Source organism: Anser anser, assembly GCF_964211835.1.
Source record: "Anser anser genome assembly, chromosome: Z".
NCBI lineage: Eukaryota > Metazoa > Chordata > Aves > Anseriformes > Anatidae > Anser > Anser anser.
The window spans coordinates 38,575,843-38,600,156 of record NC_139723.1 but is presented as its reverse complement, the minus strand read 5'-3'; the positions used below and the strand labels follow the sequence as shown (position 1 = coordinate 38,600,156).

General features: G+C 37.3%; 1 protein-coding gene across 3 annotated transcripts in view; it reads right to left on the bottom strand.

Moving 5' to 3' along the window:
• SPTLC1 (serine palmitoyltransferase long chain base subunit 1) overlaps positions 1–24,261 on the bottom strand; it is a 33,384-nt gene extending 9,123 nt beyond the window's left edge. The window contains exons 1-12 of one of the 3 annotated variants that reach the window (XM_083818972.1): positions 24,124–24,261; positions 22,793–22,900; positions 14,899–14,993; positions 13,856–13,949; positions 13,370–13,442; positions 8,065–8,197; positions 6,253–6,382; positions 4,293–4,382; positions 3,449–3,556; positions 2,544–2,639; positions 2,161–2,257; positions 791–845 (exon numbers count right to left, since the gene is read on the bottom strand). In XM_083818972.1, coding sequence (XP_083675098.1) covers positions 791–845; positions 2,161–2,257; positions 2,544–2,639; positions 3,449–3,556; positions 4,293–4,382; positions 6,253–6,382; positions 8,065–8,197; positions 13,370–13,442; positions 13,856–13,949; positions 14,899–14,993; positions 22,793–22,900; positions 24,124–24,189 — 1,145 coding nt within the window. In that variant the 5' untranslated portion in view covers positions 24,190–24,261. Of the gene's footprint in view, positions 1–790; positions 846–2,160; positions 2,258–2,543; positions 2,640–3,448; positions 3,557–4,288; positions 4,423–6,252; positions 6,383–8,064; positions 8,198–13,369; positions 13,443–13,855; positions 13,950–14,898; positions 14,994–22,792; positions 22,901–24,123 lie in introns of those variants that run through there. The other 2 variants (XM_083818971.1, XM_083818973.1) reach the window with 2 other exon arrangements.
• Between the last annotated feature and the right edge of the window lie 53 nt (positions 24,262–24,314).

Here is a 24,314-nt window from a genome sequence, read left to right as displayed (position 1 = left end):
ACAACAGGCAACTTGTACAGAATAAATGACCAACACTAAAAATAAATGAATAAAACCAGGTAGTATAATTAATAACAGATTTTTTAACTGTATTTTTCTTCGTTTCTGTAATACGTAAAGGAAAACTTTAAGAAAATTAACGATAAAATACTAAATAAAGCAACGACTCAGTACGTCTTTTAAAACAGATCAGTCTTAAAGAGGATTTCAAAGAGAATCCTTATTTTTCAGATAAATTCTAGCAGTTTCCTGTATCCCTCCAGAATAATCAATACTTTGCTACTGTTTAGCATTCAAGTCTTATATGTAAGAACAATATTGTATTAAAGTTGATTGCAAGGCACTTTGAGTCATCTGAAAGTGTATCTGCTAAGCTACAACACAAACTACCATCATGACAAATTCTTTTACTTAGGTTGTTCTTTCAGTATGCTTCAAAACTTTGTACCATTGAGAGCTATCTCCTAAAGACTTAACTGTCTTAGGGCTTGTAAATGTCCCCACAAGAAATAAAGTATAATCTCTTTTCAATACTTGTAAATGGATTTTAAGAACTTGGAACCTTGATTTTAGTAGCGTAACAGAGAGAGCTGGAAAAGGAAGACCTTCCTTTAATGGACATATAATTTAAGTGTAAAAATAATCCCAGTCAAAGCATCTGTAAAATCAGAAACAGTTTTGGGCAAAGAAAGATCTTTAAAGTTGGGATTATACAGGCACATTCAAATCAACAACAACACTGCTCCCTCTCACTATATTACTACTCAAACCAAACAGAAAATACACTTACCCCTGTAAAGCCTTGTGCATATGTTCACATTTAGTCCGGAGAGTCTGAAAAATGTCTAGATAAAAAAAATATATATATCTTGTTTCTACTTTACATTTCTATCAGTGAAATATTAAAAAAATAGGGAAAGAAAATTAAAATATGATTTTTATTCTATATATATATACACACACACTATATATATATATAGTGTATATATGTATGCATAAAAAGTACTAATTTTCTTCACTACTCTTTGCAATGTTCGTTATTCCCATTTCTGCAAGGAAATGGCAGGCTTTTAAGACCTGATAAATGCATCACTTTCCATTGCCTCATTAATTTCGATGTACTGGTTCATGATCATATGAAAAGCGTGACACAGACTTGGTAAATGGGACTGAAATGGTAGATCTAAATTGTTTATAAATTTATCTATAAGATACCCACAGCCATGAAGACTCTACTCCCTGATCCTTCTATCAACTCATTGTAGACTCTTAAACAGAAAATTTTGGCTCACGGATCTATAAACCTTGTTTCTTTTCCTTGCAAGAGGCTGATCCTCTACTACAGCTGACTTAGTCTTTCTTTTTTTGTGTTTCGTTTAACTTGCAAAGATTAGCTGTGGACTATACAGACTACCCAATGGTATTTATTTGAAACAAAATAAATACTACATCTCTCTGCACATCTCCTCCAACCTATTCATGGTAACAAAGGTTAAAAACAAATACAACACTTGGCCAATCTTGTCCTTATCATAAGTCTCTCACCCCAAAAAAATCATTCTTAGCTTCTAGGAACAAGGGAAATTCTCTGACTCATACAGCAGGAACTATTGCCTGACAACTTTATTCAAATGCCCCATACTTGGTGCTGCCACAATCACTGGTGTTCACAACATGTTCCTGCTGGAGATACTTGCTTGGATGCTCACTTGGAGGAGAAAAGAAATTATGGAGTAGAAATGGAAAGGAATGGGTTATTCCATCCTGAGGAAATAGATTTCCATTCTTTTTTCTGCAACATTCCCTTTTTCCATTTGTGTTAAAGGTATTTATGTACAAGGAAGAAGCCTATTACAAGTCTATAAGGCAGAAAACAAGCTTCTTATTTGGTCATCAGTGATTACAATCTCTTTCCTTTCTGACCACAAAAACTCACTCATTTTTAGCTGGAAGAAGGAAAGAAGAGGAAACACCAAAGATGTCAAAAAGAAAAGTAGGATGGGAAATAATATAAAGTAAAAACTATTCATGTAAAATGAATTATTTGTAAAGTTGAGAGGACATACAACAGTAAAAGGGTGAGAAATCAAACTAGGAATTATGAGTTGTGAGTTTTGGGTGAAGAAAGATTCAAGAATAAGATTTTCTTGAATTAAATACCTGGATTATCTTCCATAATATTCAGAGCCTCAATAGCAGCAGCAGCTAACAAAGGAGGTAGAGATGCAGAAAAGCAATAGCCTTGACCAGACAATCGCTATGGAAAAAAAAAAACAACACATTTTTTCGTTTACAACAGTATAGACAATATTTTAAAAGTTAATTTACTCATACTTAAACAACCTGTTCTCCACACACATAGGTCCACAGAAGTATTGAAAAATAGATCTTCCATGCATCTACAATGTTTCACAGAACTAGAAAGTCCCTACATGGAATCAAATGTTGCATATCACAATACTCCCTGAAAATAGATACTAATTAGTAACTCATTTTTACAAAACTGATCTTGCCACATCATATAAAAACAAGACCTTACTTACCTGATGGTCAATAATAAAAGATCTTCCACAGCAAAATCCTCCAATAGAAGCCAGTGAATTTTCCATGTTTGCACTAATAAGATCTATATCATCAATCTGCAAGTTAAATTAACAAGTTATTAAGAGATGCCTTTGATTACATCAAGACTATCTGTCAGACAAAACTATCAAGTATGTGTCTTGTTTTGTATTATCATGAATACTAGAAAAAATTCATCACACACAAAAATGAAGCTTCAATTGAAATAATGTTAAAGAATCATACAATGGTTTGGGTTGGAAGGGACCTGAAATATCACCTAGTTCCAACCCCCCTGCCATGGGACTCTAGAAATTAAGATTTATATATCTATATATAACTCACACAGGATTATTCTTTTCTAGGTATGTGCAAAACATGAACAGGAAAACAAAAAACATCATACCAAAAACAGTGACAATTCTTCAAAGCATTCAGTGTGAGATTGTCCTTTAATGATGTTACGTAGACCCACTGCAGTCAGTAAGAGTTAAAAATCAATTGAAAAAAATCTAGTTAAATCAGAGTTTAAATATTCAAAGGTGGATGCATGATATTTTTAAGTGTATGGGGCTGGAAAACAGTCCAACCATTATCTGATGATGATAAAATTGAGAAAATGATAAAATTATAAAAATTGTGTTTTTTTTTTTTACAATGTTCCTCACTAAATAAAGTATTAAAACAATTACTTCAAGTAAGCAGGAGTAGGGAAAAGAAAAGTGCAGAGACCTGAATGCTTTAAGACTGATAACTTGAAAAACACAAAAGTATGTTGAAGATTTTGTCATCCACTAGTAAATATTTTAAAGGAATCAGTTGTGCAATTTCTTTCTGCACGAATCTTTTTCATAACAAGAACAGCAGACAAAAAGATGGCACTTACATTTATTCCAAAGTGTTCAGTAATTCCTCTCCCATGTTCTCCAAGGACTCCAAAGGAAAGGCTCTCTTCCAAAAATATTCTAACTTTGTATTTATACTTCAATTTTATCTAAAACAGTGAAAATGATATAAAATAAAGTTTACCCCAATCAGAATTTGGTCACAAAATGGGTGGGGGAGACAAGGTAAAGAAGGACAAGTACAATAGCTTGGATACTGCAAAAACGTCAGCTCTAGAGTTGTTCTGTCATTTAAAGAGCCTTCAAAATTGTTTCAACATTTAATACGAGTAAAGTTCATCAATTTCAAAGGCTATAGACTATTAAAAAATATATATTTTTCGGTGTATCAAATACTCCTAACATGACAAATTTTCATAGCATGTCTTCTGTTACCTACCAGACCATTGCCTGCACAAAAAACAGTATGCTGAATAGCAAACGTTTTCCTTAGAGCCACTGTTTGACAGGTATGTGAAGGTTTCTTTTATTTTCAATCTCTTTACAAAAAAATAAATTATTTTTTATTTAATTTTAGCTTAACGATTTAGTATCATACAGCTTGGCTGCAAATACAGTAATATTTGTACAGGGTAAAAATTAAGACCTTAACTTGATATTCATTTGCAAGTCTCTTTACATGAAACTTCAGATTCCTAATCCTGATCAGACATTTCAAAAAACGTACGATTTGTAATCCACGTTTCACAAACATTTCAGAAAGCAAGAAGGTGAAAAAAAAGGTATGCTGGGGTTGTCAATGTTGGCATAACAATACAATATTACTATTTCATTAGTCACAGGTATTCATATTCAGAGTTTAAAAGGCAAACTGAAGCCACTTACTAATTCTGGAAGAGGGCAAACGTCTCCTGTATTCATATACAATCCTTCCACCACAATAAACCTTCGAGTTACACGGGCCTTGCGAGGATTCTTCAGAGAAAGATATGGTTTCAGTTCATATCAATAGTTACTAACAAGGGAAAATATGAAATTTTTTTGGTAGGAAAGGAAGGTAATGGAAAGGAAAGGAAGATAAGGTCGCCTTTTCAAATAACATTTTCCTTTAATTTAAAAACTTAGCATTTATCATTTGCAACAAAAGCTGAAATGCCTTATTGGACTAGTTTTTATTTATTTTGTAATATTTTTAAAGCTTCTAACTCATACACAAGATTTTAAAATGCCCTGTTTTGTAGCAAACCATAATCAATCCATTATGCATAAAATCAAATCTTCATGCATAAAATGCAAAGCATACAACTACAGAACTAGTTCTGCAAATCTTGGTCTCTATTATACTCAGGCCAGATAGATATGTTCCCTCATTAGTGTATTTAGAAGGCTTTTCAGCAACTGGTTTGTGCACCCAGATTCTCAAGGCAAGCACAATCCTTTTGTGTCTTTACAAGAGCACAATCCAGAAGTATTCATAATATTCAAGTCACAGTCTCCTAGCTTGATCTCTGGATGATATAGGTTGTAAGAACATCTTGCACTGGTTAGTATAAACTTCAATCACTTGAGTTTTGTTGTTTTAAAATACCATTCGCCTGTTATTTGCTTTAATAGCCTTGATCAGAAGATATCATTAAGATTTAAGTCATACTTCTTTCCTTTTTTAGTTCTTGTAAAAAGATTCAGAGAACAATCTATTCAACTTTTCTGAGTTGTAGGCACCAAAATGAGGCACAGTTCACTCAAAAAGCTGGACCAGCTCTAGTGGTAAGATCTACTCCTTCCTTTTCAGTATGTCTTGACTAAACACATATGGTCTACATTAAACTCTTGGCCACCAACTTTATGTTCACATTCAGCTAACTACATTAAGAAACTTTAACCACGTAGCTAAATCAAAGCACTCTGCTCTAACAAACCAAATGTGTTACACAAACATATTACATCATTACTTTGTTAACCACAGCCATAAACTCATCTAAAGATTATCTGACAAAATACATTTTCCATAAAGGTAAGGGAAAAAGTTGAATAGTATATTATCTACAAATTTGCATTCATCAGATCCATTGCTGACTTAAGACTGATGTTAAATTGATTGGCTTATAATAATCCAGTTTATCTACTCGACTTTTTCTAAGTAGCACAAAATCAGCTTTATTCCAACTGTAACTTCCCAGCATTCTGTGAATGAGGTACATGATGTTGATAACTCTTCATCTAATTCTTTTGAGTAGATCATCTGCACTTGCTGATCCTGATTTCAGTAGCTGCTTTTGAACATCCTTTCGTACTACTGTCAGAATAAGAAGCAAGCCATCAAGCTGACCCACATTTTTCAAGAGGTTATCCTAAGAATGTACTAAGAATTGAGTGCAAGATAGGGGAGGTATCTAAGAAAATAATAATAATAAAAAAAAAGAATCATCCTGCTTCTGTAAATTAAAGGGTTAGGACTGGCCACTTTGGTGTTGACTTTATGGTATGGCATTCAAGTTGATTATTAACTGGCATGATTTATTAGTTTAAGATAATTGAATAAGTTTCTGAAAGATAAAATAGAAGCTCTGCAGAAAAAATAATTCCACGCTTCAGTCACATGCTCAAAGAGATATTCCTCCATCACCAATGCCTGTGAGCTCACTTCCAAGCATTACACTGATAAATGCCATAATAAAGTCAATCTTGATTATACAAGCAACATTAAATGCTCAATTGAGATTTACAGAAACCATATAATGGATTGTAAGTATTGGGCCCATTCAGTTACAGAATACAGTAAAAAAAAAAAGTTGGCATTGAGTGGACACAAAAAAGTACAAGTGTTTTTTTCAAGGAACTGTACCTTTTGATCTTCAGCCTCTTGCTCCTTCAAGAGTCGTTCAAGGTCAGCCATATCATTATGCTTAAATAACTTGATGTTACTACGAGATGCTTGTAATCCCTTCTGAATAGCAAAGCAGGCAGCTTCATCTCTGTAAACACAGTAAGCCCTTCTAAGTTTACACTTGGTTTAACTTTTATTCAAAGAAGAAAGGTGACAATTAGGACTGTTCTGCTCTGGGCAGATACCTGTACTTAGATATATTAAAACCAGATTTATCAGAGAATCATAAATTTTATTTACACTTTGAAAACTCATTTCTAAAGTTTCGCAACTTTCCTACAGACTACAACCATTAAAAGCAAGCCAACAGTTTTTATTTTAAGTGTACACTGGTCCTTTTGTCTGTACGTGACAGCAATTCATTTGAGCACTGCATTCCGTGGACTAGGTACAATACCCCAGTAATCATTCCTGAAGCACTCATTCCATTCACTCTGAATCTTAGACGAAAAACACAAAGATGTACCTATAACATTTATAGTGGTGTTCTGAAGACCTAAAACCTGCTTTTTAATATATCTTGGAAATTCCTATCTTAGTGGCTGAAGTGGCTATTCACCATTTCTAAGTGCTGGAAAAGCAAATCTCTGGGTATGATGGAGTATGTAATTTCACAGCTGAATAAATCCAGTAATCTTTCAAAAGTGGCAACTAAATCAAACCTTCTGCACATCATTAAACCAGTAGCTTCAAGCAAGTTGCTTTTAAATAAGGTGAGAACAACTTTAGTCACTAAGAAGCTGAAACAGTACAAATAACCTAACTCCAGGATACACCAACACTTTGAATAGTGTCTGTTCTGATCATTCATCTCAAAAACAGCTGACCCAGAAAACCAAAAATAAAGGATTTAACTGAAGAAGAACTGAAGAACTGAAGAACTTCTATAAAAGAAGGCATATAGGCAAAAAGCCTTACACTTCGAAAAGAAGTGACTTAAGAAGAATTACAGACAAATCCAAAAGGATATGAACAGTACAGAGAAGTGTCTGCTTGCTCCCTAAAACTCAAATGCATCAATTGAAACTACTAGGTGTTATACTCAAATACAGTTATTCATAAAATGTTCAATTTAAACCAAGAAATTACATGTAATAGGAGTATCTTTACTATTACAGATTTAGACAGGTACAAAAAGAATAGGAAAAAATAAACAAAAACCCATCAACTATTTCTGAATCCAAATCCTTCTCTTTGGTCCAGAAAGTTTTGAATATTGCTACATTCTTTCTCCTGTTTCTTTACTCTTCCAGATACAAATCATGACTGGCTACTCTCAGGGACCAGATACTGGGCCTGCTGAATCTTTGGTTTGAAACCTGTATAGCTGTTCTTTTGTTATATTAATATATACACCAGTCTTTAACTAACCAACCCACTGCAAATATGCATGGGGGGAACAACTGCCTTACTACCAACGTAAAAAGCCAGCAGTAAATAGAAGAACAGCAAATATGACTGTCCATTTTCTTAGGAAAAAGTCTGGATATCGGACTTAGTCCTTGCATAAACAAGTATATCTTTGTTTGGATGGGATTTTTGTGTGTTAAGCTGAGTGTCCAAGTCTGCTTTTCCTTGATAAAAACAGTAACTGATTTGTCATGGAATATTTTGAGAAGAAAGAATATTTGAGATTTGTACAACAAAATACTTGATCCAAAACAGCATTATTTTCTAAATCATTAAATGAATTTGACTCACAACAATAGAAGAAAAACTGAAAGGAAAATTCTTAAATCTGCAATTTTCCAAAGAGAAAACAGTACTTACACAAACACAATGTCCCCTCTTTTTGAATATGCAGGAATAGCACTGGCAATTGTTGCAAAACCATATGAGTATATAATAGCTTCCTCTGTCCTCATGAATTTTGCTAGTCGGTCTTCTAATTCTAGGTGCACGTCTGTTTGAGAGAAAAATCACAAAGTTGAAAGCAGTTACACAGCCTGAGATATCAGGAAGACTAACTAAACTAAGACTAACTTGCTAAGAGCAACCTAATTGAATTAAATAATTGTTCATTTTTAGGAAGAGTGTTAAAACAATACCTTCCTAAAAAAACAGCTACAATTAAAACAGCCTTACTTAAACTGGCAAGTAACCCAATATTAATCAGAAACTTTCATAGATTAGAAAAATATTTAAGTAATGTCGTTCTCTTGTAATCTTATGCAATAGAAATTAAGATCTGCTTGTGTTTAGACCACAAGTAAATGATGCAGGGTTCCTGGTCTGTTACTAGGGATCATCATTACTTTGATCAGACAATACTTAGCAATGTAATTTATAGCAATTAAAGAGATCCTTTTGGCAGACTGTCAGTTCTTACAAGACGATGTTTCCACTGCACATAGCACAGCCATCATTACAACGGAAAACTGTTCTTGTCAGGCTGCAATCACATACCATCTCCTGAATGCAATTCAGCCTATTTAAAAGGTCACCATCTCCATGCCAGAGATTACTCATCCTTAAGACAAACTGACACAACTCTACACACATGCATTTCCCAAACCAACTTTGTCAAAATGATCTGCGTTTGCAACAAAATACCACTAAACAAAGAGATTAAGAGCAATACAACACAGTCAGTGAATTGTTGCTTCAAAACCAGCCAGAAGCTAAAAGGTGACCATAGCATTAATTATTGTGCCTAGGCAAAATAACCTGTATCAGGCAAACAGTTATTTTAATTGTGCAATACTCTTGTCACTACACACTTCTGCTAGCAAATGTAATTCAAAGAATTACATCCTTTATCAGCTGAAAATAACACAGGATGGAAGGGCAAATAGAGATCTTTAGGATGTGACTTGAAAGATCACCCTTTGCCATAGGTTACCTTCTCGCAATTATTCAAAATTCATTGAAAGTAAATTCATATGAACCAATATAAAAAAATACACATTAACCAAGCCTAAAAGGCTATTTGAGATATCAACATTGCCATTTCTGGCCAGATATTAACAGCAAAGGTATAGCTAGAAAGGGTTTTGTAAAAAAATTACTTTGTTATAGGAAATATATCTAGTCTAACCTTTCCTCAAAAGGGCACATCCACCTGATTTGTACATGCATAGAGTAAAAGTAGAAAGTATGTCTCTGAAGACATCTGGGGGCTTTGGTCAAAGGCAGGCTCAACATGAGAAAGCAGTGTGCTCTGGCAGCCAAAACTGCATTTCGGGGTGCATTAAACACAGCATAGCCATCCAGTTGAAAGAGCTCATTCTCTTCCTATATTTACCACTGGTGTGGCCTCACCTTGAATACTGTGTGCAGTTCTGGGCTCTAAAACTTAAAAAGATGTTAAGATACTTGAAAGCATCTAAATGAGGGCAACAAAGCTGGTAAAAGGGCTGGAAGACATGTCCTCTGAGGAGAGGCTGAGGACACACTCGGGATGTCCAGTCTGGAGAAGAGGAGTCAGTTGGACTTAATGATCTGAGGGAGATAGGAGGGGCAGGCGCTGAGCTCTGCTCTCTGGGGACAGCGACAGGACCCGAGGGAACGGCATGGAGCTGGGACAGGGGAGGGTCAGGCTGGGTGTTAGGGAAAGGTTCTGCACCCAGAGGGTGGTCGGGCACTGGGACAGGCTCCCCAGGGAAGCGGTCATGGCACTGAGCCTGCCGGTTCAAGAACCATTTGGACAATGCTCTCAGACATAAGGGTTGATTTTGGGGTGGTCCTGTGCACAACCAGGAGCTGGATTCGATGACCCTTGCAGGTCCCTTCCAACTGAAATATTCTAAATAACAGCCTCCCAATTGTCAAGTACAATTTTATCTATAGAATGTAAACTATAAATCTTGAACAATCCTTTCCTAATGTTTACCTGAGCATGAGAAATAAACAAAAGAAAAAGGAATTCATGGTTTTTTTTTTAATGACTTTTACTGAAAACAAAACGTTTATTCACTTATTATTTGAAAGTTTTCTTTTGCTGTATTTCACTTTGATCCAGCTGTATTAGATATAGAAAACATTTGTACAAGTCTAGAATAGCCTATCTTCTCCAAAGCATTTGGAAGGAAGTACTGGTTACAGTTATCTAAGCTACTTTCTTGACAGATATTTTAGGAAGTCTTTTCTTCAGAATCTTTGCATCTTTTTCTGTATTTTTACAGGGACTTCAGAACAAATGAAACAATCTACAGTAAGGCTGCAAAACAGAATGGAGGAACCTTGCTTCAAGTATTGAAAAACAAGTCCAAGAACCATCTTCTTCTGGCCAACAAGCATCAAAAAAGGAGGCTGGCCTTGTGGCAAATAAAACGTGATATAAACAACATTCAGCCCAAAACGTTCTTTTTGAAGCCTCATCAGTAGAAAATAAAGAATAAGGGGAATATTACACTGAGTGCCCAGCTGTTGATATCCAACAGGGAAAAATGTTTTGCTTGAGCGTAAAAGACCACCTACTTTCTCTAACCAATAAATTGGAAGAGACGAAGAGGCCACCACAGTTAAAAATGAAAACCTGCAGGCTTTTCGTTGAGCTTTACTCAGCAAGAGCAAACATTACACTGAGGGAAGGCTTAGTAAAAACAGTGGGCAAAAGAAGTACTGTCAGCAATAATCAGATAGTGAATACAATCAGATTCACGTTAAGGAAAGAAAAATTTACAAGCCTAGTAAATTTTGCCAAGGGCAGAACATTTAAGTTTACAGAAAGCAAGAACCACGAGTCAGAGCAAGATATACCATACACAAAGTTGATACATCATCAAGCTTACAGCATTATTAGTTAACATTTTACTAATATTCTACTATGTTAAAAACAGAATATTACTTGACCCTCCGTTCTTCATTGCAATGATTTCCTTTACATCACTTGGATTAACCTACGTTAAGTAAAATTTGCAAACACTACCTAGGTTATATCTGCAGAGACAAAGATATGACTGGAACATCTTTCTGTGTACTTATGAAACCTTAAAAAAAGCTACTACAGTCAAAAAGTGCTGTGAAGTACCAGTTTATAATCTAGCATGTGCTCACATGCAAATCAAGAGCAGAAGACCTGAGATTCAAAACCCACATCTCCTTTTATATATTTTATCTGGTGACCTTTCCTGATCTTCCCAGTTCTGAAGGGTGCTGAAATTACGGCTGCCAGGCAATCAACAGGAGCCTTAAAAAAAAAAAAAAAAAGAACACACCACCACCCCTCACACACTTGTATCACCTGTCTGAACAGAATATTGCCATACAGGTTCAGTCCTGTGTGAATATACTAACATTTCAAGGTTATCACAGGATAAAGGCATGGCTGCATTTTTCCGTACATGCAGCACAAATCAGTAATTTCTTAATAGGGACTCATTAAATGTATAAAATCCCTGCAAACAGGCAGAGAGAATAGAGATCTCTAACACTGATATGAAATACCAACCCTTAGGAGGAGATAATTCTGAGTGAGAACAATTAATAATCAATGTAGCAATAAGAGTAAGCTATGTAGTTCTGGACACAACATAACTCATTTATCAACCTCACAGCACACAGAATATCCTGAGGCATAGAACAGTACTCAAGTAAGAAATGTTTCTAATCAGAAATTCAAAAGCCTACAATACTCAGAATGTTTAAAGTCAAGAAGAAATGGGAAGCCATTTGGGGATCCAAGAAGAATAGCAGCCTTGTTTCAATTTCAAAGCCAATTCTGACCTTTTCTTTCACAGAAGAGGTAAAGTATGTAATATCATTTCTTCACTAGAGATGTCATGCACCAATACCATAGATTACATGCCCTGTTTTGTGAAATGGGGCATTTACCAAAAAAATCCAGAAGCTAATGACCAGTAATTCAGATAAACACTAATTGTGTACAGCTTGGATCTTAGGATTACACCTGTAAAGAGGGCAGAAAAAAAGCCAAAGAATCTCTCAATTAACCAAGAAAATCAACTTTTAGCTAGTCTGTTCTGAAAACTTACTACAAAGAAGCACTAAATTAAAAATTTCACAACTCTTGATATTAACTTGAACTCAAAAGTGAAGGAACATTAGCCCACGAGTTTCCTTGAGCTTTTCAGTGTTTTTTAAACCTTATATGAATTCCGACAGATCAATGCTTAGCTCTGGTTACTAAGGGAATCCAGCTTCCTCAAAGCTCACTGGTAATTAAGAGGCTACTATCACCTTCTTTAGAAACGAATTGCGGCTCTAGAATGCTGAACAGTCTGTAAGATTGCTGTCAAAGACTCAACTTTGTTCTGATATATAAACATATAACAAATCAAAATAGGTGCAGCAACTACATGATCAATTAAAGGTCTAGCTTGATTAATGAAAAAGTGCAAGTCAGTCATGAATTCAAGTCAAGGCTAAAGGAAGCCAACTCTACAAAGTCATTTCAGTACAAACACACTGTCAATTCCATCACCTCTGGGAAGAGACAAAAAAGTTCACAAGACAATAAGCTGATGTTTTCAGCCTGCAACTGCACAGTTATTCATTTATTACTCTTTGGTTTCCACACAGTATTTCATAATATGAATGCCTGTAAAGAACTACTTCCAGAGGCTGATATTTAACAACTTGCTTCTTCTTACCAAGAATTAAGAAAACACTCAGTAACACCCTTTCACATCATAAAAACTCTCAATTACAACATTAAAGTCACGAGTAAAGGAAAACTTCACTCTTACTACAGCACTAGATACACTTAACTAACGACAAATGAGAAAACAGAAATCAGACTGCCCTCTTGCGGTCTACTTAAAAACATATTTGTAAACTACGCTGAAATTCACCATGCTAGATAAATTTCTAATTTATTTATTTTCACTGCCTACTGTGGTGACCAAAGCTAAAACAGAAAATATTTAACTTTGTAACTCTCCTCCAACACCAGCATTAGAAAGCAAGAAAGAAAAGAAAATTTATAAAATGAGTAAGAAACAAAACTACCAACAATAAATGCTACTAATCCTTACCAGTTACAGTAAAAACTGTGGGAAAGGGTAACTGTTCTTCACAGTAACAATTTGCTTCTTAAATACAGGACTGCTTTGGTGAACTTACCACATCAGTCTGAAAACCATTAAAGGTAGATTAAGAAAAAATTACTAACCAAAAGTACCATAGAATCCTCTAGGTCCACAAGTACCAACTCCGTATTTCTTCAGAGATGCTTGGGCTGCGCTCTTTAACAGAAAAGAATTATGTGAAACATATATTCCTACAATAGCTCACTAATTCTATAGAGTTCACACTGACAATTCATCGTGCAACATGACCAGCTTTACAGAAAGTTTAATAATGTACTGACTTCTGTATTAAACAAGTGTTAAAAGTGACATTCATAGTATTCTACTGATTGAGGACATCATACTCTAACTTGATAAGTAGCTAGCCATCAGTAAGCACACAGGTAAAATTTTAGTAAAACGACAAACTTAATAAATCTTATAATTTTGTGCTATTTATCTTCCTTGCTGCTTTAGCAGCGTATTTCTTTGACAAAGCTTGTGCTTTCTGAAGTAATTCTTAATTTGAAGGTAACACACAAACTAAAAGAGGAATAGCCACACAATATATAGTAAATGAAAGAACTCACCTTAACCTTCTCGTTCTCCAAAAGTCCGAGAAAATTGAACGATGCAAAGTTTATACATTCTTTGCCATTAACAGTGATTTTATGGGTGGGAGGACTGAAAAATAAATTAGAGACATATTCTTATGAATGAACATTTAGCATTTTCATACAGTCAAACAGTAGATGAGTTTAGTTTATTCCAATAAAAAAAGAAAATCTGCATTTTCAAGATTCCCTCCTTCCATTTCTTTACCAATTGATGAGTAAAAGTTTAGTGTCAAGGCACATTAATACTACCAATCTCAACAAATTCAGTATCCTCCTGGAAACCATGCTAAGGCACACAGAAAATAAGGAGGTGATTGGTGACAGCCAACATGGCTTCACTAAGGGCAGATCGTGCCTGACAAATCTGGTGGCCTTCTACCATGGGATTACAGCATTGGTGGATAGGGGAAGAGCAACTGACATCATCTACCTGGACTTGTGCAAAGCATTTGACACTATCCCATGTGACAGTGCTCTCAAAACAACTTTGCTGTCAAGCATCTCCACTTCTGTTTGTCCAAATCTACCACATTAAAAACAACTTTGCACGAAGTGCCAAGTAGCTAGCCACAAAATCAGTTTCTTCTTTAGCTAGCCACAAAATCAGTTTCTTCTTAAGTGTTTCGTAATTGCTTACCTCCCTCTGCACTGCCTAATCAGAAGTTGGTAAACATTAATATTTGGGAAAAATACAATACTACAAAAAAATACAGACCAAGAATGAAGACTAAGATAAAAGTAACCCCTCAATATTAAAAACAAAAATAAAACAAAAAGAAAATCTTAGATTAAAACACTCAAAATGAGAAATATTTTTTTTTATATAAAATAATCTTGATAATATTGCAAAAGTAAGACCTTCTCTTCACTGGTAAATCCTGTTCTGTCATCTAAAAATTAAATTATTTATATAAGCTTCTAGGAATATGGAAATTCTTTGTTAGATATATGCTTAACAATATGGACATCAAGTGTTTGAGTTGAAATAAAGAAAAATTTATTTTGATTAGACTTACCCTGAAACAATGTTGTAGTTGAGAGCTGGGTGATCTTTTGGTACAGGAGGAACAAGTGGCTCTGGCTGCCATTCTTCAATCAACTCTTCTTTTTCCTGAAGAACAGAAAAAAAGTATTACTTAAAAAGGATTTCCATTGGAAAAGTCATTGTACTCTAATAAACAGTTGATAATACTTATAAGAGAAATGACACGTCCTGCATATCAGCTTCCTGAGACAGTTGGGATTGGTATTATCTCAGTGTGTTCAACTACGGGTCTCTGAATTCTTCAAGGAGAAGGGCACGTAAAGAAAGATACCCCAATTGTGTCCGTACATAAAAAAATCTCATGATATCATAATAAAAAGAATAGATACTAACTTGATGCCCTGGCCATATTTTAATCAATACTATTTCTCTCAATCTACTATTTCTGCAAATCTTCCTCTAGTGGGTAACTGAACACAAATTATATAATAATTGAATATAAATTGCCTCACTTCACATTCTCAAGTCTTCAACTGAGCCGTTTAAGCAACTATGGCATTAAGATGCTAAGCAAAATAATACAAACATAAGCAGGACACAGTAGAGAATACAAACTGCCGAATACTCAAGAAATGGCAGCAACAACTACTAAACCACATATCCTCCACCTAACCATGGAAGAATACCCAGAGCACACTCATTTTCAAAGTGCTTTAAGCAATACAGAAAACCTCAGTTTTTACTAAACGAATGAATAACTTTGCTTCTAGACATTACTAACGAATAATTTTGTTTATAGTTATTTCTAGAATATAAATGAATAACCCAAGAGATCTACAAAGGTCTACTGCAAAGCACAAATGGAAATTTCAATGGCACTGTATTTCAGAATAGATACCTTTTTATATGAAAATAGTAATCCGTATTTCTAATATTTTGCAGATGTCCTTTAAATACGTTTTTATTTTACCTTTTCATGTTAGATTTCTTACTGGAATTTTACCCATGAGGCATAAGCTTTAAAGGAAGTAAAGTGCCATTAACACATGTAACACAATTAAATATATTCAGTATTTTAATGTGGGTACACTTATGTCAGAAAAAGTGCTCAGTTTCTTTAGTGACTGCAGGAGAGATTACCGGAGCCCTGCACACAGTTCCTGTACATCTACTGAAATGCTGCTTCCTGTATTAAGGAAAGAGCTAAGCATTAATCCTGAGCTTACTCATCCGCCTTGTACTAGTGCCATTCACACACATGTCAAACAGCAGATTTTAATGCTTCAACTAAAAAAAAAAAACAAACAACAAAGCAGCAGAGACAGACGATTAATAAATCAAGCTGTCCATCAATACTATTGACAACTATTTAGTAGCTCACTGTAAACCTCACACTCAACAAGATTCAGCAAATACCTTCAGAACCCTATGGTAGAAGATTACCAGATGATATACCCTATAAAGATTAACATGTATCATAGTACCAAAATGGTGGAAAAGTAGTACCTAAGTTACGGTTAACCTCTGAGTGAAACAACGATCCTAACTCTGTACGCTAAGCTCCACTGATCCAAAACAGACTGAAATTCTGATCTTGGATCAAAACATAGTAACATGCATCTCTATATCATATTGCTATTAAAAAATCCAAAATGTAATTTAACACTAAATGTGCTGACCCACAGCACTGTAAGCCCATAGCTGGTGCAGTACATTCCTCTCCCAGACATAAATACTTTCCTGTTCCTTTTGTTAGCAGATGTGGTCCTGAAAGTGGACAATAGCATCCTTCAGAAAATGAGCCAGCATGAAAATTAGTTTAGCAAAAGCAACATGGATATAAAGCTAAGGTGAAGGCCACAACAAAGTAGTCCCAACCTAGACTGGCTGATGCTACTGCAAAAACACACTGTAGGAAACAAAGCAACGTCAACTGTATGACATTAAAACTGTTACTGCTCATCCTGTCACCACACCCCCTGACAAAGAGTCCCTCCCCAGTTCTCCTGTAGGCCCCCTTGAAGTACTGGAAGGCCGCTACAAAGTCCGTCCACAACCTTTCCTGCTTCAGGCTGAACAACCCCAACTCCTTCAGCCTGCTGTCACGGGAGAGGTGCTCCAGCCCTTTGATTATCTTCATGGCCCTCCTCTGGACTCATTCTAATAGGTCCATGACCTTCTTATGTCCTTCTGTATTCTTACACTGCTGCCTCATGTTCAGTTTTTCATCCAATAACATCCTCAATTCCTACTCAGAACTGCTTTCAATCCTCTCACCACCCAGCCTGCACTTGTGCTTGGGATTGCCCCAACCCAGAAGCAGGACCTTGCACTTGGCCTTGTTGAACCTCATGAGGTTTGCACAGCCCCACCTCTCAAGCCTGTCCAGGTCCCTCTGAATGGCATCCCTTCCCTCCAGCATGTTGACCACACCATGCAGCTTGGTGTCATCAGCAAACGTGCTGAGGGTGCACTCCATCCCACTGCCCATGTCACCAACAAAGACGTTAAACAGTGCCGGTTCCAATACTAACCCCTGAGGAACACCACTCATCACTGATCGCCACCTGGACATTGAGCTGTCGGCCACAACTCTGGGTGCGACCACCCGATAAATCCTTACCCACCGAGTGGTCCATCCATCAAATCCACATCTCTCCAATTTGAGACACGGATATTAAGGGGGATGGTATCAAATACTTTGCCCAAGTCCAGGTAGATGATGTCAGTTGCTCTTCCCCTACCCACCAATGCTGTAACCCCACAGTAGAAGGCCACCAGATTTGTCAGGCATGATCCGCCCGTAGTGAAGCCATGTTGGCTGTCACCAATCACCTCCTTTTTTTCCATGTGCCTTAGCCTAGTTTCCAGGAGGATCTGCTCCATGATCTTGCCAGGCACAGAGATGAGGCTGACTGGCCAGTAGTTCCCTGGGTCTTCCTTTTTTCCCTTGTTAAAAATGGGGGTTATGTTCCCCCTCTTCCACTCAGTGGTAGCTTTACCACACTGCCGCAACTTCTCAACTATGATGGACAGCGGCTTAGCAACCTCATCTGCGAGTTCCCTTAGAGCCCTCGGATATACATACACAAGCGAAGACTAATCCTCATTCTCCACAACAGCACTTCACTAATTCCAGCTCCCATTCCCTCTCCTCACCCATTGCATTATGTCATTTTGTTTTCTGATAGACATAGGAACAAACATCTGCATCTTCCTACCTCATGTCTTCTGTTTTCACATATGTTTAGCACAGGAATAAGTTTACCAAGAGTTTCTGTGGTAAAAGTTCCTTTATTATGGTGGGGGATTGGAGATGTCTGTGACTGAAACGAGTACCAGTTTCAATGTAAAAAAGGGATCCATGCTGCAGATAGGCCAGTCCATACCTCTTCCTTCTTCCATTCACCACCTATCTCAGTACACCGGCCTTTCCTGCTGACTTTTCACGAAACATGACCACTGCCTTCTGACCAAAACGGCAGCAGAATGAGGCTTCCATACAGTGACCTCACATTCAGAACTTCTATCTTGTACCTTCTAAATTCACACTAAATTTCAGACCAATACAAACATTTATTTTTAAGCATATGGAGAAACCAAATTTTAATTCACACTGTAACATCCTCAATATACACTTAATTCACTTATTTCTCTTCAGTTCACTGTACTTGAAAACACTCATTTGATGAAAAAAAAGAAAGCTACCAATTTCTCCTCTCTCGGGCTGTAACATTAGTGAACTCTTCTCTCAGCTCTTCCTCCCTCCCCTTTGTAGGTATTTTTAATTTATACAACTGTACACATTTTATGTTAAAATTTAAATGCTAAAATAAATTTGTTATGAATATTTTGTGGGGAAATATAAACATGTTTATATTTTATACTAAATACAATAATTAAACAATTGTATAATATTTATATAAATATTTAAAATATTAGATAAATATACACACATATAAATATATACAATGTTTTGGGTTGATTTGGTGGTGGTGTTGGTGGGTTTTAACTTTTAAACACCAGATACCTTGGGTAAGAGAAATACTTTGGTGTAAACACATCCAACCCATATTATATTTAAACAAATTATTTTTTTTGATGCTCATTTTCAAAAAAAAAAAAGATAGGAATTACTTGTGCTAGTAGAGAGCTGTCTTCATGAAGATGTTTTGAAACAGCATAAATCATGTATCTGTGTCAATATGCAAAAATTAACAATTTTTTTATTTGCAGTCATACCAGCCCTCAAAAAAGTCTTGAATTTGTTGGTATTTACAGAATCACACCATAAATTGGTAAATGCCTTTACCTACAGAGGGAATTTTGGCTAAAAAGAACTGGAAACCTTTACAAGAAGCTGCTGCATCTGCTCGTCTCTGTTCAACACCATCTGATCAATTCCTGAACTCTACGTGCAAGAGACAGCTTTCACAGCCTACAGTACTTCCCGGCCACACATCCAACATTCTTCTCTGAAAGAAGCTTTCCAGTCTCCTGACTAATATTGCTCTAATAAAACTGTTGTCATGCTACTGCTGTTCTTTAACTAGAGAAAAAAGGCTATTCCTCACATACACAAGTAGAAGATGTGGCTCTTAGTAGAACTTTAGCAGAACTTAGTAGATTGAGAAGCTCGGTATCATTTACTGTAGAGCAAAAGACAGCCGCATGTGGGTGGCTTCTTTCTTTTGTACAAATGGCTGTTGGCTGGAAAGCAAGCTGGTAGCTAAATGACGGAATGCAATCTCCTTCAGCCCACTGCAGTCCCTCAATGGCACTTTGCTGCTTTTCTATACATTTTATTTTGGATGAAAAGTCCACAAGAATCTGTATGTCCACCACCCTGTCTGGCTGTAGATTTATTTGTACCTCTTGAGATCTCAAATTATCTAGAAGTTACAGTCAGAGAATTTCTCCACCTTTTTAGTTGATGATTCAGGAGTTTCATTATTGTTGTATAGAACCAATAGGAATACCTGCAAGCACTGTTATGAAAGGTTGGCAGTCAGTCAGTCTGAAAGGTGATTCCTTTACTAGGTTTCGGAGTACTATTGCTACACACCTGCCTAAACCCTGAAGACACCTTTGGATGGATTTCTTCACTGTTTTAGAAGCATTACTCCTAAGTTCACTACGTTGCAAAATATATCATCCACTTCTGGTTCCCCAGGACAGACTGGTCCTGACAGATCATGCTAGATGGCTGCACAGTAGTGGTATTCTTTGGTAATATTTATCATGTGGAGCCAGCCCTCCTCTGGCAGCATCCCCAGCAGTAAGCCACAGCGAAGCACCAAGGATCATTACATAACTGGCTGACATAAAGGTAGTTCAGCTCACGCAGCGGAGCTCAGGTTATCTCCAGTGCCTGCACCCAAACAGCCGAGCCATTCTACCTGGTGTGGCAGAGGCTGGACACTGCTGCATGAATCAAACCAGAGGGCAAATCAGCACTTGCCCTGCTGGCACGTTACTACATGTAGTGCAACACACACAGAAACCTGCTCATCCCACACTGTATGAAACAAAGCAGTGTCAACTGTATGAGGATTTTTAGTGAAGATTAAGGGGTTTTTTTCTTCCTTCTCCCAGCTATTCCCCTGCATAAAATAAGAGCTATTTTCACAGCTGTATTATACAACCTGAACATACCATCAGACCAAAAAGCACTCCCCTACACTATTCTTTTTGTCATCAAAATCACAGAAGGGTTAAGACTGGAAGGGACATCTGGAGGTCACCTGGTCCAGTTTCTTGCTTAAGCAGACACACCCAGTGCAGGTTGCCCAGGAAATACCAGATACAGGTGACAAAAAGCTAGAAGTGTTAATCTCTAACATCAAGTCAAACCCTTTGCTGTAATGCAGCTCTGAAGACTGCAAGTTTTCTTCTACTGTGCTTTGCAACCTTGAGGTAACATATCCAGCATCAGTACAATGCAATTTTTGATGATTTTAGTGTTTTGTTTGTTTCCCTAGCATTTACATTCCTTTCTACCTCTGAAGATCAGGAAAGTTTGTATGACTCTCATGAGAAGCACCACAACAAGAGCTTATTAGCATACCTCTGTTCTTCAGAAAACCCATTGTCTTGCCAGTGACCATCACTCCTTTTGTCCTTCAGAAGCAGGATTGTTACTAAGTATGAGCCATTCCAAAGTGTTTGCCCTGTTTGACCCCCTCCTCAATCCCTGCTCCCATTAAGTTACAGCAGACAAACCGCAATGTGCCATCTCCCAGTTGCTCACTGCTCCCATTTAAAAAGATAATTTTTCCCCACTGCATAGCACTGTTCCAGATTTATCTGAGCACTTTCTTAACACCTCAGCTTCAGCAAAATGGCCTGTCAGTGAATGAAGATGATCACCTGCGACTGGTTGATAACATTCAACGTGCACACACAGGTACCCATGTGTAATTCCTACACTGTTAAGGAGAGGATATGTTTCAGCTTTTTCATGTCACCAATTGTGCACGAGGAGCAAAGAGCCTCTACCCACCATCAACTGAAGGGAGAATGAACCGTCTAAAAAAACAAAAAAAAGTTACTCTCTAAAATACCAAAGATCAAAACCACCTAATGCAGAAAAACTCTACTGAATGAACAGCTTCTGAATGGACAATCAGAAACTACTTTGAAGTTGCAGCATGTCTTCCTACATGATCTGAGCACTCAATACTCGACCATGCTGCACTCTCCTTCATATTCACTCCTCGTTAGTCTTAACAAATAAAGCAAACAATGAGAATCAGTTCAAATCCTCCCATGCACAGAACTGATCGGGCCTTTCTTGATTCCTGCTCAATTCATTTCTCACTTCCAATATTATTTATAAATACATCCTGGAGTGTTCCTTAGAATACTCTAAGCTTAATAAGTACTCCCATAAAGCAGACACTTCCTGCAGTTTTGCTCATGTCTACAGTCCTTGCATCCTGTTCACTCGATCCTGAAGGACGCTACACTTCAAAGCTCACATGTAACGTATATCCTTAAGAAGAATAAGATCAAAAACCCTGCAAGCACATAATACAGACAGCAGCAAGGAGAAAAAATACCCAAGAATCAGTTTCATAAACCTTATTCTCCACCACTAGGGAATTTCCATCATCTGTACTATTCATGAAGAATACCAGTCTAAGCTTGCTGGTTATACAGGACTTAAGACCATTAAGATCAACCCCTCACACACACAAGCTGGTTTTAACACTGTGATACATCGCCATAATGCATCTTTAACTAAGAAAAATGAATGAATCCTTATCCACCTCAGTGTTTTCACATTCAGAGAGCTCATCCAGTCATCCTTTGAATATAACCAGCAAGCCCAACTGCAGACCATGCCTTGGACAAACTAGTCCAGGGATATCTCCAAAACAAATTCCTCTCATTCCTGATTGACTCCACCTCCAAGTCAGGAAGAAATTCCTGCTTATACAACGAATTATGGCTTTGTTTGAGAAAAATACATTGTAAAGGAATAAATCGCCACTAAACTACAAAGTTCTCTGGAACTCACTTAACACTGTAAACTCTAAGAGTTACGACTCACAAATGCCACATGTACAGACTATTTTACTAATCTTTGTACTCTTATAGTGTTTTAATATAGCGCCCATTTTTAAAACAAAGCCATCCCTAGAGTAGAGATAATGCCATTTTTTCTTAGCTCATCAGTCTTCCCATGGTCACGTCAATCTGTTTTGTTTGATTTTTAGTATTTCTTAGACTATCAAACATGATGCTTACTTTAAAAGCAAGAACTGAAGTTTTTAAGCAATTCATTGCTCAAAAGTAAGCTTATCCTTTGAAATCCTAAGAAAAGCTTGGATTATTTGTGATTTCACAGCAGAGTGGTTCACAGCCAAATGCATCAATAGCCATCAACTGCTTCTCTAAAGAAAAATATTTTTCCGCCATACCTTAGGTGTTAGATCAGATCGCTCTTGAAGTTTGTATGTCTTGGAGAAAATAAGTCTGATTATCCACAGAATTAGAATTCCTTCCAAAATAAGATGGTAAGCAGGAGCCTAAAAATAAAGCACAAAAATAAGTCTAAACAGAGTTCTATTTGAATCAGTTTGACATTTTGCCAATTTAGACTCCACCAGTTACGCTCTTAGAAAATCAAAGCTGATCATCAGCTGATAACGTATTTTCACTAAAACTTACGTTTACATGAAAGTGTACTGCTTCACAACTACTAAATGTAGCTGTTAACTCCAGTACGAATGGACTTATTCTACTCTTTAATGGCACAGTCTAAACTGATAAGCAGTTTCAGTTCCACACATGCATATCAACTGAATACTAAGAGTAAAAGCACTGCAGATAAGCCCTAAGGGTTGCACTAGTGTTTGTGAGGGCAGAAGATTTTCACAGTAGACAGTTTCCAAGAGCTCTGTTACATCTATACATGCCGACTTCACCCTAGGTTCTTAAAACTCAAAGCCTACCAGCAACAGCAGCTACTACTATTTACAAAAAGAGACCTAATCGGGTCCACAGCACCCATTTTTGTGTTAGCTTCTTTGGATGCTGGGACGGAGGAAGGTCAGCTGTCTCTAGCAGCAGAGCCAGTTTAAGGTCCTTGTGGAGTTATGGCATCACTACTTGGCATCTAGTTTAAATGACAGGTTTGATTACTCCATTTCAGCAAGGCCACAGCCTACACCGTGGACGCCTACTGTTTTTATAAGAGGCAAAGTGCACGCACGTTACTGCACACCATCTTCATCTAGTGGAGAAGCTCCCACCCACCAACAATTCCTGGTGGGCTCTGACACGCACATGAAGTGAAACAATGCACCAAACGCCCATAAACGAAAGGAAACTGAACACAAAGACGGAGTTCTATGTCATGTCCATGTGAAAAAAATTAAACTACCACTTGTAGAGTACTTTTCAGTCCATAAGCTTTAAGAATACATCTGTAATCTCGATAGCTGAAGAGTACATGGTATAGAAAGAGCAAAAGTCCACACAAACTATGTTTTTCAGGGGCTACGATTAACCTAAATTCGGGGCACTAGGCTAGCATCAGCAGATAAGCACACACACAGATATACCAGCACACACATATACACCACACACCTGCACACACACATATATGTATGTATTATATATTACATATATTTTTAACTGAGACGAACGCGGATCAGCCGAGGCGGACCCCGCCGCGTCCCTCCCAGCCCACCAGGGGCTGGGGGCTGTCCCCGGCCCCCTCCACGCCCCGTCCCCCCGCGCCCCGCACCTCGTAGAAGGCCTGCACCATCTCCACCAGCACCCACTGCTGCCCCACGCCCACCGCCGCCGACATGGCCGCCGCCGCCGCCGGACCGCTTCCGCCCGGTGCGCCCTACGCCGCGGCGTCAGGGGCGGGGACGCGGCGCGGGGGCGGGGCCGGGGGTGGGGGCGTGGTTAACGCGCGAGAGGGCGGGGCTA